General features: G+C 45.3%; 2 protein-coding genes across 4 annotated transcripts in view; both read right to left on the bottom strand.

Annotated features, from left to right (window-relative positions):
• Nucleotides 1–3,130: 3,130 nt before the first annotated feature.
• On the bottom strand, nt 3,131–7,348 carry LOC124054290 (zinc finger protein 25-like). 3 transcript variants are annotated; one of them, XM_046380103.1, is made up of 7 exons: nt 7,011–7,348; nt 6,355–6,454; nt 6,161–6,276; nt 5,410–5,636; nt 5,167–5,261; nt 3,773–4,970; nt 3,131–3,571 (listed from the first exon to the last, which is right to left on the bottom strand). In XM_046380103.1, the coding sequence occupies exons 1-7, from the start codon at nt 7,201–7,203 to the stop codon at nt 3,548–3,550; spliced, it is 1,953 nt and encodes a 650-aa protein (XP_046236059.1). In that variant the 5' UTR covers nt 7,204–7,348; the 3' UTR covers nt 3,131–3,547. The 3 variants fall into 3 exon arrangements, with proteins under 3 accessions (XP_046236059.1, XP_046236060.1, XP_046236058.1); XM_046380104.1 differs by having other exon boundaries at nt 3,778–4,970; nt 7,011–7,347; XM_046380102.1 differs by lacking the exon at nt 3,131–3,571 and having other exon boundaries at nt 3,593–4,970.
• Nucleotides 7,349–7,460: 112 nt separating this feature from the next.
• Nucleotides 7,461–11,348, bottom strand: part of LOC124055049 (zinc finger protein basonuclin-2-like) — a 6,450-nt gene continuing 2,562 nt past the window's right edge. Inside the window, exons 4-8 of the mRNA XM_046381644.1 lie at nt 11,268–11,348; nt 11,119–11,184; nt 10,385–10,795; nt 9,698–10,292; nt 7,461–8,967 (exon numbers count right to left, since the gene is read on the bottom strand). The exon at nt 11,268–11,348 is cut by the window's right edge and continues 95 nt beyond it. Coding sequence (XP_046237600.1) covers nt 8,162–8,967; nt 9,698–10,292; nt 10,385–10,795; nt 11,119–11,184; nt 11,268–11,348 — 1,959 coding nt within the window. The 3' untranslated portion in view covers nt 7,461–8,161. The remainder of the gene's footprint in view (nt 8,968–9,697; nt 10,293–10,384; nt 10,796–11,118; nt 11,185–11,267) is intronic.

Genomic DNA, 11,348 nt, shown 5'->3' on the forward strand with positions numbered 1-11,348 from the left:
TACTTTACCTCATCTGAATTTAAAATAAATCTGATTAAGAAGGAATAGCTGAGAAGGATCACAGGCACATTGAAGATGAGTAAGTCTGGGTTGCATATAAAATTGTGTCATCTGCATAAAAGTGAACATGGCAGCTCTGATGTGTAGGGATAATGTCAGTTACACACAATGTAAAATGGTAATTTTTGTATAATAGTAATAGACCCCTACAGAACCTCACTACTGCCACTGTCACTACTAGCACCATTTAGCATGTTAGCATCCTTATGTTTGCTGATTAGCATTAACACAAAAGTACAGTTCAGGCTGATGGGAGTTTTATTTTAATTTATTTTAGGTATTGCTTCATAGATTAAAGCTAGACAAATTGACTTGATGTTTAGATATTATGTGTGTTCACTGGGGACGACAAAATTTAATGCCAGCGTCTCATCTCCATCCTCAAGTTACATCCCCAGAACCACGCTGCAGGATGGCGTCTGATCAAGTCAGACATGTATGATGCCACTGAATGGAAATCAGGCCAAAACTCTATTTTTAATAATCACAAGCATGCAAAGTGAACACTTTGCATTGATTGTTGATTACTGGGTCCACACACACACACACACACACAAACACAAACACAAACACACAAGCACAAACACACAGGTATGCAGGGCTAAATGATGGGATCTGATTTGAATGCACTCTTGTCTGTTTACGGGTCATTTTAATCCTGTCTATCTTAATGGACTGATCAAATGAACTGTAGTTAAAGACTGATACACTGCTGGCAACAATGTAAATTCTGCTGTTAATGACTGTTTGTCTTTCATTTTTATTTGAAGTTTGCACATTCATTTTCGTGTGTACAAAAGTTTAGTTGGGGTTACGAGCTTATGTGCGCTACAATCAGTAAATTTGCAGTTACTTTTTTTAACCTTCCTGTTGTCCTGGGGTCAAATTTGGCACAGTTGTCCTGTCGGTGGTAATGAGTTTGAATGAAGTTAACTAACATAGTGTAAACAGCCAAATCAGAGTCCACCCTGGATGACAAAAGTTGTATGGTCGATAGGAAGACAATATGATGGTTAAATTACATTATCACATGGAATACTCACGTGTTATTATGTGAAACATCACTGCATTTAAATGAAGGAATAAATCTCATAACACTTCACTGTGTGTTTGACTGCACAGGTGATAAACTGACGCTGTGATCTGACCTGCCTGTGGCACAGCAATGTAAATAACACATTTCAGTTTGCTGCTTCAATTTACCGCAAGACGTGTCATAACAAATATGAATTGCAAAAACACCACCACCGTCCTGCTCTTGCATCTCACACACTCACACGGAGCACTGATGCATGTGAAGATATATTTGGATGAGATACCAGTGAACAGCAGTCAGAGTCTGGAGACGCAGGAGGACGATCCCAAAAAGCAGCTCTGCTCAGGTGAATCAGCTGGTGACTTGTGTTACGTCTTTTTGAAATCTTCGTACATTTGACTTTATAAATTGGTGCCACTTGAGACATCGATTGAAGTGAATTTAAACTTGCCAGTTTTTAAAGAATTTTGCTGTTGTTCAAAAGTAACCAAATCCTTTTGAAGTTTGACCAAGAACTCAGCTTTGTTAACTGAAGACTAGTTTTAATCAGTGATTACATCTGAGCTCATGTCGCTGAGACTGACAGGAAATCTCAGTTAACCTGAACAGGTGTGCTTTTTCGATATGCTTTTCTTCTTTTTCTTCATTTGGATTTTAACATTTCTTTATTTTGATTTTCCCATTCTGCCTGCTTCCTTCTCCTCCTCAGGCCTCTGTGGACACCAACATGTCTTTCAACTCCTCTTCCTTTGCTGACATTCTCTTTCCCAACATCTTCTCCAATTCCACCCTCAAATGCTTCAGCTCCACATGGAGCACCTACATCTTCTCCACCTTCGCCATCGCCTACATCCTCCTCCTCCCTCTCCTCATGCTCGTCCTTCACGTGGGTTTCCAGCAGTGGAAGAGGCAGCGCTTCACTTCCACGGCTGCAGCAAGTCACTGTGACCACTTCACCTATCACTCCATTGTCTTGCAGCTGAATGAGGTCTTGGGCTTCATCTTGTTTCTTTTCAGCACTCACATCAGTCTTCCAGAGATGATGTCTGTGGGGCTCAGCGTCTGGACTGTTTCCTCTGTGGGACAGGGGCTGTTTCACCTGCTCACCTGTGTGGACCGCTACCTGGCCATTGTTCATCCAGTCACCTACCTGAGGCACAGACAGGCCAGAGGGGTCAGGATTAGAAATCTCTCCATTGGATGTGTTTGGTTACTGAGCTTAAGTTGGGTGCTTTTACATTATACAAGCAGCACTGAGGTCGTTATAGGCGTGTATGCCTGCTCGATGGTTTTGTCTTTAATTGTCATCTCTTTCTGCAGCGTTGTGGTTCTCGGTGTTCTGAAGCGTCCCAGGCTGGGGGAGGCGGCTGGGATCAGGGGGCGGGTTGACCAATCAAAGCAGAGGGCTTTCCATGCCATCATGGCTATAATGGGAGTGCTGTTGTTCAGGTTTGGGGGGAACATGATTACCAACATGATGCACCTTTCATCTGTGCTTGACGACGAGTGTGTGGCGCTGATGTCCATAATGTGGTTCAATTTGCCCAGCAGACTGGTGCTACCTCTGCTGTTTCTGCACCGGGTGGGGGTGTACTCAAGGTCACGTTAACACGGTCCCAGCAACCGTCCACCTGCCCTCCCGTTTGATTTTTGCTGTTGTGGCTGCATATGTAAAAGCAGGCTGTAACTAAGTTTGATCAAATTAAATGTCATCAACCAAACTTTTATTACATGCCTCTCCAATGCAGATGTGGAGGCACGGAGCCGTAAAACATAAACGATATAAACATAAATCCACAGCGAAGCGATGCTCTCTCCTGCTTGTCATGTGATGCCTTGTGAATAACAACCTGCACAAACCTCACAGAGGCAGCGTGACGTAAGCTGTTTGCTGCTATATTACTGTTCAAAACCTCACATATTTAAACATTAAATTCTTTTTCTTTAAACCATGTATGTCTGCAGTCTTTTCAACAAACACTTTGTGAAGCTTTATACAAAAATGATGATGATAGATTGAGAAGAACCACAGTGTTTTGTATGACAGTACGTTTATATTATTGTCATGCTGATGATACAGCTAAAGCATATCAAATTTTCAATAAAATCTACTTTTTAAACTTTTACTACACATAATGCACATCATCAGCTCACAATAGGTTTAACATTGAGGTTTTCTCTGCTGGAGTGACTCGCACAGCTTTTAAAGAAGAACCATTTTGCCATGTTGAGACGCTGCTCACCTTTTACGTCTTTTATGAGACTGATCGGCGCAGCGTCGGGCGAAGCTGTGAGTGCAGGACACTCAGTTAAGCGCGGGGTCGTATTACATGTGACGTATGGTACCACAAATTCACAAAACCTAACTTAAAATAATCCAAATAATTGCATTAAACTTTGTAGTTGAATGTTAAATGTGATCTGAAATGACAGGTCGAGCGATATGGAGGACTATTCAAAGTCTTCAAGGCATATCTGGAAAGAGAAGAAAGGATTTAGTTTGTGACATACAGAATAAACATAACTTAAAACAGTAGATTATACAAAGAAAAAGACAATAATTGGACACAAAGAAGAGGAAGTAACGCCGAGGCGTCACGTCGCAGCTTCTGCCATCAGGTGGCTCTTCATGTGTGTTTTCAGACAGTGACTCTGAGTGAAGGCTTTGTCACAAACCGTACACTTGTAGGGTCTCTCCCCGTTGTGGGTCCTCATGTGGACCGTCAGGTACGTTTTGCGAGCGCATGCTTTGCCACAAATCCCGCATACAAACGGCTTGTGTCCCGAGTGGACTGTCACGTGGTTGTCCAAATTAATTTTGCGTTTGAAGGACCAGCCGCAGTCCGGGCAGCGGTACGGCGTCTCTCCGGTGTGGACCCTCATGTGAATGGTCAACGGGCCTTTGGTGGTGAACCCCTTTCCGCATTCCCCGCAGTGGAAAGGCTTCTCGTTGGTGTGCGTCCTCATGTGGATCTGCAGCTGCTTGCTCGTCAGGAACATTTTGCAGCAAACGTCGCAGAGGTACGATCTCTCTCTGTAAGTGTGAATCTTTTCATGCTGCCTCAGAGTCCCGGGGAGTTTGAAACGCCTCCCGCACACTTGACAGCTGTGAGGTCTTTCCCCGGAGTGGGTCATCTTGTGGCGGGACAAAGACCTGTAGTCGCTGAGGGATTTGCCGCACACGCCACAGAGGTGTGTCTTGTTGTTGGTGCGAGTCCTGACACGAGCTTTGAACTGTTCTTTTGCTTCAAACACTCCGTCGGCTTGATGGAGTTTCTGGTGGTTCTCCAGAGACGCCTTCAACGCAAACGCATCGAGGCAGACCTCACATTCGTACGGTTTCTCCCCCGAGTGGGCAGCCACGTGCTCGTCCAGGCTGAGGACACAGAGGAAGGTCTCTCCACAGATGTGACAGTCAGCAGTCCTGTGCTGACTCTGCAGATGATCCTTCAGCGCCTCCACAGACCCTGAGAGCTCTCCACACACTCCACACACACTTCCTGAACTGTCCACGTGACTCCAGGCATGTTGGACGAAAGGGACTTCTGATTGGTGCAGAGCTCCGCAGACTCTGCAGGAGAGGACAACGTCCCCGTTCTCCGTCTTTGTCTGAGACGTCTCCACACCACACCGTCTGCTTTTCTGTTTCTTTGTCAGCTTCGACTGCAGCTCAGAGTCTTTCAGCTCCTTGTCACGTTCCCAGTCACTGTCTTCGTCCTTTTCAACGTCTTCGCCGCCACCCCGTTTACTCTCAGCTGCAGAGGAGACCACAGCGCCCTCAGCTGGTTCTGATGTCCCATGATCCTCATCAGCTTCCTCTGTTTCCATCCGTTGGTGCTGAGATGTCAAACTGCTGCCTTCCTGAACAGGCCTGCTGTAAATAAAAGAGAAATATGACAAAGTGATGTGTTTAAAGCCTGTCTGATAATCCGCTGCTGTGACTAAACTCTACACTACACAGCCAAACGGTACACATATTTGTCATCAGTGGGTCCAGCTGCCTCAGCTGACCTTATTGCCTCATCTACTGCTCGGGTGTCCACATACTTTTAGCCACTTTTCTTTATTACCTTTTTTGAGTTTCATCACACGTCAGCATGGCTGAGGTGGACGTGGACAGAGAGTCTTCAGTGTCTTTTGTCTCATGACCACAGGCCTTCTGTGTCTGGAAAAATAAAGAGGTCAGATTTAACCTGGAATCTAATATTTTTTTTAAAAAAAGTGACTTTCAAAAACTTTCCAACAACAGGAAGTCAAATCAGCTTCTTTATTTTAAAGAGAAAAAGATTTTATTAAGAAATTCGCCAAACTACCTTCAGCCTGATGAAGAGTGTTGACTTCCTGTTTCTGTGGACGTCCTCTGCTGTCAGAGTGGTCAGGTTCAGAGGCTGCAGCCTACGCCTCTCATCAGACGTCAATATGTCAAAATATTTGTTGTCCCCGGACAGCTGAGGGAAGGTGGACTTCAGCAAGTCCAGAAAGTCCGTCTCCTGCAGTCCTCGAGGACACTTCAGCTGTCGCACTGGACATTTCTTAAGAACTGACAGGAGTAAGACGGACACAATAAAACACTTAAATAGTGACAACAAACTCACTGATTAGATTTTACTGCTTCTACTTCCTGTAAGACCACAGAAGGAAGCGGTTCAGACCAGCGGTTCTCAGAGGTCTTTTAAATCTGGATCCCTGGTATTTAGACAACTTAGACAGACATCATTTGATCTGGCGGTTTATTTTTCTTTTATTGATGGTTTGATGAACCGGTGGTTTACACCATGTCAAAAAAACATTCGATTAACACAAAGAACAACTTCATACCCAAATGACATGAAATTGCCCCTGAGAAAATGATTCAGAGCCATCACACAAACATCAAAATCAAGCTTCCAGCTGATAAAACCAAAACTATCTGAACAGCCAGGCACTGGTTGGGATAAAATAACTGTTTAGTGATTTGGGTGGAGTGACCCTTTAAAGCAGCTGTATGGGACACAGCTGACGCTTCCTGTCTTGCGTCTTGCTCTCCTCAGTGCCCGTTAAATCACACGTAGTTTTTCTACTCACCTCTGTGTGAGAGCACATCGGTCTCAGAGTCCTCCAGGATCCTGATCCTGAGGTCTACATGGCTCCGTGTTTCACTGGTCTGAGGTCTGCCAGGCTTCCTCTTCTTACACCGACCTCTGAAAGACACAGACTGGCTGTGTGGGAACCACAATCTCAATAAACTCAGTGTTTACACTGGCGGTTCACAGACAAACCTCGATGGAGTGTGATTAGTCGAGTCTTCCAGGTTCTCTGGATGCTCATCTTCAGCCTCCTCCTCCTCAGCAGGGCGGAGGCTCCTGCTGTGCTCCACGCCTGGAAGATTTAGAGTGATTTTCAGGGTTTTATTTTGAAAGTTTAAGCAGAAATGATATTTTTTCATTCAAATTCACTAAAACTTCTTCCCCCATAAGCTGCAAACAGATACATTTACTGTCATTATTCTTTGGAGCAACAGAACATGTCAAGTCTCACTTAGATGTTTTGCTTAAGCTTGGTTGTTAACGTCTTTAGTGCTCACATACGCCAAACTCTGTGAGTGAAATCTTAATTTGATCTTCTGTTACACATGAACCTGTGAGTGTAACCAGGGTCAACTTTCCCAGACAATCCGAGGATTATGCCAACTTAATCGGTGTATTATGTTTGTTCATTTTCAATTACAATAATGACGAATTGAAAAATAAGTCAGGACGAATAAAGAAATGTCTCAGGTTTTGAAACTTGACGTCTGCGAATTTCTGGATAATCATTAAATACTAAATTCGAAAAAAATGTAATGGAGTACGACATGATCCTACGGCAACAATCCAGCACTTCGGGATGGCTTACATTTCGAAATGTTTTATGCAAAGAAATGCTAACAACCAACCTGCTTTTCTGAGTGTGAGCTGAGGCTGCAGGAGACCCTCCAGCTGTCTCCTCTGCCGCTCGATCTCCTGTCTGAAGCCCGAAGCCTCCTCCTCGTAGCCGGCTACGATTCTGTCCACAACCCCTAAGATTTCCTGGGTGGTGGCGGCGAGTCTCTCGGTAACAAACGCTTTCAGAATCTCACCTTTAGACATTTTAATTCAAACTTTAACGTGTTTCTATTCAGACTACAACTGCAGTGCACATTTTAGAGACTAGCTTGTTTACAAGCTTAACGCGTGTCCGGAATTCGTCCGTACGTAAATAACATCCGAGTAGAAACAGAGACCCGACTCACGAATTCCGCTCTGAATTGGGTCAAAATATAAATTAATGGATATTACGTAAAAATAGAAGTAATTGATTGTACACACGCCCTTAAAAACACCATTCCCCATTTTCCACAAGCAGGCAATTTTAAACGTTTTATTGACTTTACAAGCATGAGAAATTATCCTTAAAAAACACCAAGTGTATTTTGTGTGTAGTTCCTGAACATGAAGTTCTTCTCGGGTCATGAAAATTCCCAAATTCCCAGAAGCAACACTGACGACATGTCCTCGATATCCTCATTGGTGGACAGTGGTAAAGGACGGAGATATTATCAGCTAAATGGATTAGATGTTATTACAAGCATTAGGGCAGTAACAGACAGCAAACACAGGGGGAGCTCCTGCGCAGAGCAGCATGCTGGTCCACACACATTTATCAACGCAGAGACATCTTAATTGCTCAAAAACATAAAAATTAAAGTTTGTCCTGAGGCTGGGAAGAACAAAGGAAAGCTCGTGTTTTGACGTAAATCAAAAAGGCTGTAAACCGTACTGTGGCTATTCTGGGACATGCTAGCGTGTTGAGTTAACACTCCGTGTCGCCAGCTATTTTCCGTGGAAGGTGCCTGAATGCTGTGTCTTTAGCCACGGTATCTCGATGGCAAGTGGATTTGGTAGCTAACTGTGGATTTCAATGAAAATCAGGTCTGAGTATCAACTAAATCTGAAAAATCTGAACTGGTGCAACACAGGCTTGACCTCATGCTTATTCTCAAGGAAAAGAAGTTTATTCTGAAATGTGAAATTTTAACATCTTGCTGCTACAAAACACTGCAGACCTTCAACACTCCTCCTCCTCCTCGTTTCCCTCCTCACCTGCCTTCCCTCTTTCAATTTTCACCGGCATGCTTGACTTCCTGGGCTTTTTCTTTGGCGGGTGGTCACTTGACACCCACTGCCGCTGATTATTGGTCAGTGGACTTGTGCAAGCCTCTCCTCGTTTTACTTCTGTGATGTCGTGGTCATGTGACATGTTCTGACAGTTGGAGCTTGCCAAGGTGATGAGGGTGGGGCGAGGGAGGGGAGCAGGGGCCATGTGGATGGTGTGAAGGTTGAGCAGATGTCGACAGCATCTGGTTTTCTCAGGGGAGGCAGGCGAGCCCAGTGACGAAGCGCTGCAAACTGGGAGGAGCGGAGGAGGAGGTTGGGCCTGGTTGGTGTCTTGGATCAGAGTTCGGTTTAGAGCGTGAGGTGGAGGAGGAGGAGGGGAGTCAGCTTGAGGGTGGGTGCTGTCCTGGCAGCCATGTTGGGGGTTTGACTCACCTTTTGACCTGTTTCTTAGAGTGTGTGCTAGTCTGTGTGCCTCATCTTCCTGTTTCCAAATTGTGCTGCTGATCTCACTTTTTGTGTGAGTATAGTGTGTGTCCTTACGAGCACTTTTGTCCCTGTGTGTCAGTGTTTCAGAGTGCACGCTTGTGTGTGGGTCAGTGTGTGCGTTTCTGCTGGCACTTGTGTGTAGCCGTGGGTTCGGGTTAGCGCTGTGTCGGTTTCGGCTGCGCAACGAGCTGAAGACCATGGTGCAGCCTGCCACTGTGCAGCGATGCTTGATCTTCAAGTGGACGGCATTGTAGTGGATCTTCAACGTTCCTGCACAAACAGAAACAAAATGGTGCCCTTCTTAACTGACTTTGAACAGCAGCTGCTTCCAACAAGGAAGAGAAAATCTCCCTACGTAAACATGTATCCTGACAAAGACAAATGGGATTCCCTTCATACTAAGGTGTCACAGCATTGCTGTGGTCTCGTTTCTTGTCAGTGAAAGGAAAATTCTTCCATTTACATCTGTACATCAAACTCTTTGGAATCCCAAGCACAAGCTCAGATGAGCCCAGGATCTCAAATTTGACCATGTAGAATAGTAGGACACAAGATCAATGGAGAATCACAAACTGAACCTTGTGGAAAACTAAGAGAAAAGATTAGCGTAGTGCCTCACATTGAAAGTGGTGGAAGACAAAAACAAAAGACCAGCAGAGGACCTCAAGTTGCACCCTCTGGAACCCCGAGACCTTAGATCAATAGTGGGCAACCTCAAACTGAATGCTGGGAGTCACAAGGTCAGTAAAGGACCTCCAACTGAACCGCGTAGAATCCAAGTCACAAGATCAATAGTGGTCCACCAATTGAACCTTGTGGAACTCCAAATCTCAAGATGAGCAGGTGAGCTCAAATTGAGCCCTGGGGTACTTCAAGATGCAAAACCAGTAGAGGATGTCAAACTGAACCCGAATCTCATAATTAGATTTTCAGTCTAACTATTAGGTGAGTAGCAGACCTGTAATTATACCTGGAGACACAGGAAGCCCAACATTCCTACCTTTGTCATAAAAGCTTTTCCCACAAACGCCACAGCAGACCCTCCCCTTCCGACCGCCTGCAGGAGGAAAAGAAGGGAGGGAGCAGAGGGAAGAGGGTAGAGGACAGAGGGAGGAGGAAGAAGACGAGAGAGGACGGAGAGAGGAAGAAAAGGTGGAGGAAGGAATAGGACAGAGGAATGAGGAGGAGAAGGATGGGAGAAGATGGAGCGAGGAAGAGGAGGAGGAGCCTTGCAACTTCCGAGAAATCTTCAGAGGAGAGTAGCAAGGAGAAAAGGATGGATGGAGTGCGGAGGAAGTAGAGATGAGCAAAGAGTTTGAGGAAGAAGGGCGTGCGAAGGTGGCCTCCTGTGTGGCCGTGTGAAGGTCCAGCTCCAGGTTGCCATCGAGCCGGGGGTCATGATGGCATACAGACAGGGTCAAGTTTGGTTTGTCAGGTTCTGCTTTGATTTTTAAATCAGGTTCACATTTCGATTGCTGCAAAATCAGATTATTATCTTGCCCTCTTCTTCCTCCTTCCTCCCCGTGTCTCTCGGCCAGTTTGGGCCTATTGGGCTTCCGTAGGCACTGTGTTAGCTTATCGCGAGGAGCAAGCTCCTGAGAAAACAACAAGTACAATCAGATCAGAGTTCAGGAAGCTTCCTACTGAACAACAGTGATGACATGAAAGAGTAAATTCATTCCAATACCTTGGTGGGAAGAGCCAAACACTGCACGGCAGAACCCGGAAAGTTCAAAGGCAGAAGCAAAGACTGTTCACCCGATAAGTTTTCAAAATGGCGGATGGTGTCGTGGTGAGCGGGACTGTTTTCTTTCAAAGGGCGGACGCCGGCCACTAAATCAGAATCTCCTGTGGTGTTTCTTAACACTGCTGGAGTTTCCCCATTCAGCTCGATGAACGTGTGGATGTTTGACCGGCAGCTTTTCGAGGCGAAGGTGAACTCTGCCTCGGAGAGGTGATTGACAGCTGCCAGGCACTGTAGGGTCATCAACTCGACTATGGGGCGTGTCTCGCCAAAGCGAAGGAACTGTTTGAGGATGAGCAGTTCTTCTTCAGGAGTCACCATTAGCCAGCGGTCCAACACCTTCCCACTGGGCAGCTGAGGAGAAATAAACCTCAATAACAACAAGTGGATGTGGGAAATTTTTAATCAGTCTGTAAGTCAAGACTGTCGCTCTAAATGAAGGGATGTAGTTTTCCCATGAACCCAGTCTAATACAGCTGCTCTCAAGGTCCAGCACTGTAGGTCCGCCCACCAGGTCCTTAGCCGATTTTCCCTCCAATAAACCAATAAATAAGCCTTCTGGTGAGGAAATGCATCAAAATCTTGGATAAAAATAAGTAATGAAGGTTAATATAAACTACATGAGTTTCAACTTGTAAATCCTACGCTCAGGAACTATAAATAAAGCTTATTTTTACCTGCAGCATGTACCCTCTCACATAATCCCCCAGACTCCAGCCCAGGGTGTGCAGTATGTGGCTGACCTGAGCAGTACAAACAGTAATCCGTTACACATCAGGTGAGTTTGCGACCACAGACAAAATATAATTCTGCGTATTTGCTGTACCTGTTCTGTGGTCAGGATGCTGTACAGTCGGTCCAGCAGAATTTTCAGCCGGACAGGAACGGCCTGAGCTCCGTACAGGAC

This window comes from Scatophagus argus, chromosome 23 (genome assembly GCF_020382885.2).
Source record: "Scatophagus argus isolate fScaArg1 chromosome 23, fScaArg1.pri, whole genome shotgun sequence".
In the NCBI taxonomy this organism is placed as follows: Eukaryota; Metazoa; Chordata; class Actinopteri; family Scatophagidae; genus Scatophagus; species Scatophagus argus.

What these genes read in the sequence shown, in the direction of transcription:
- LOC124054290 (XM_046380102.1), bottom strand. Translation starts at nt 7,203, where the DNA reads ATGTCTAAAGGTGAGATTCTGAAAGCGTTTGTTACCGAGAGACTCGCC. An exon ending in ACTAATCACACTCCATCGAG is followed by an intron (nt 6,277 to 6,354) that starts GTTTGTCTGTGA and finishes TGTGTCTTTCAG; the next exon opens with AGGTCGGTGTAAGAAGAGGA. An exon ending in CACTCTTCATCAGGCTGAAG is followed by an intron (nt 5,262 to 5,409) that starts GTAGTTTGGCGA and finishes TTATTTTTCCAG; the next exon opens with ACACAGAAGGCCTGTGGTCA.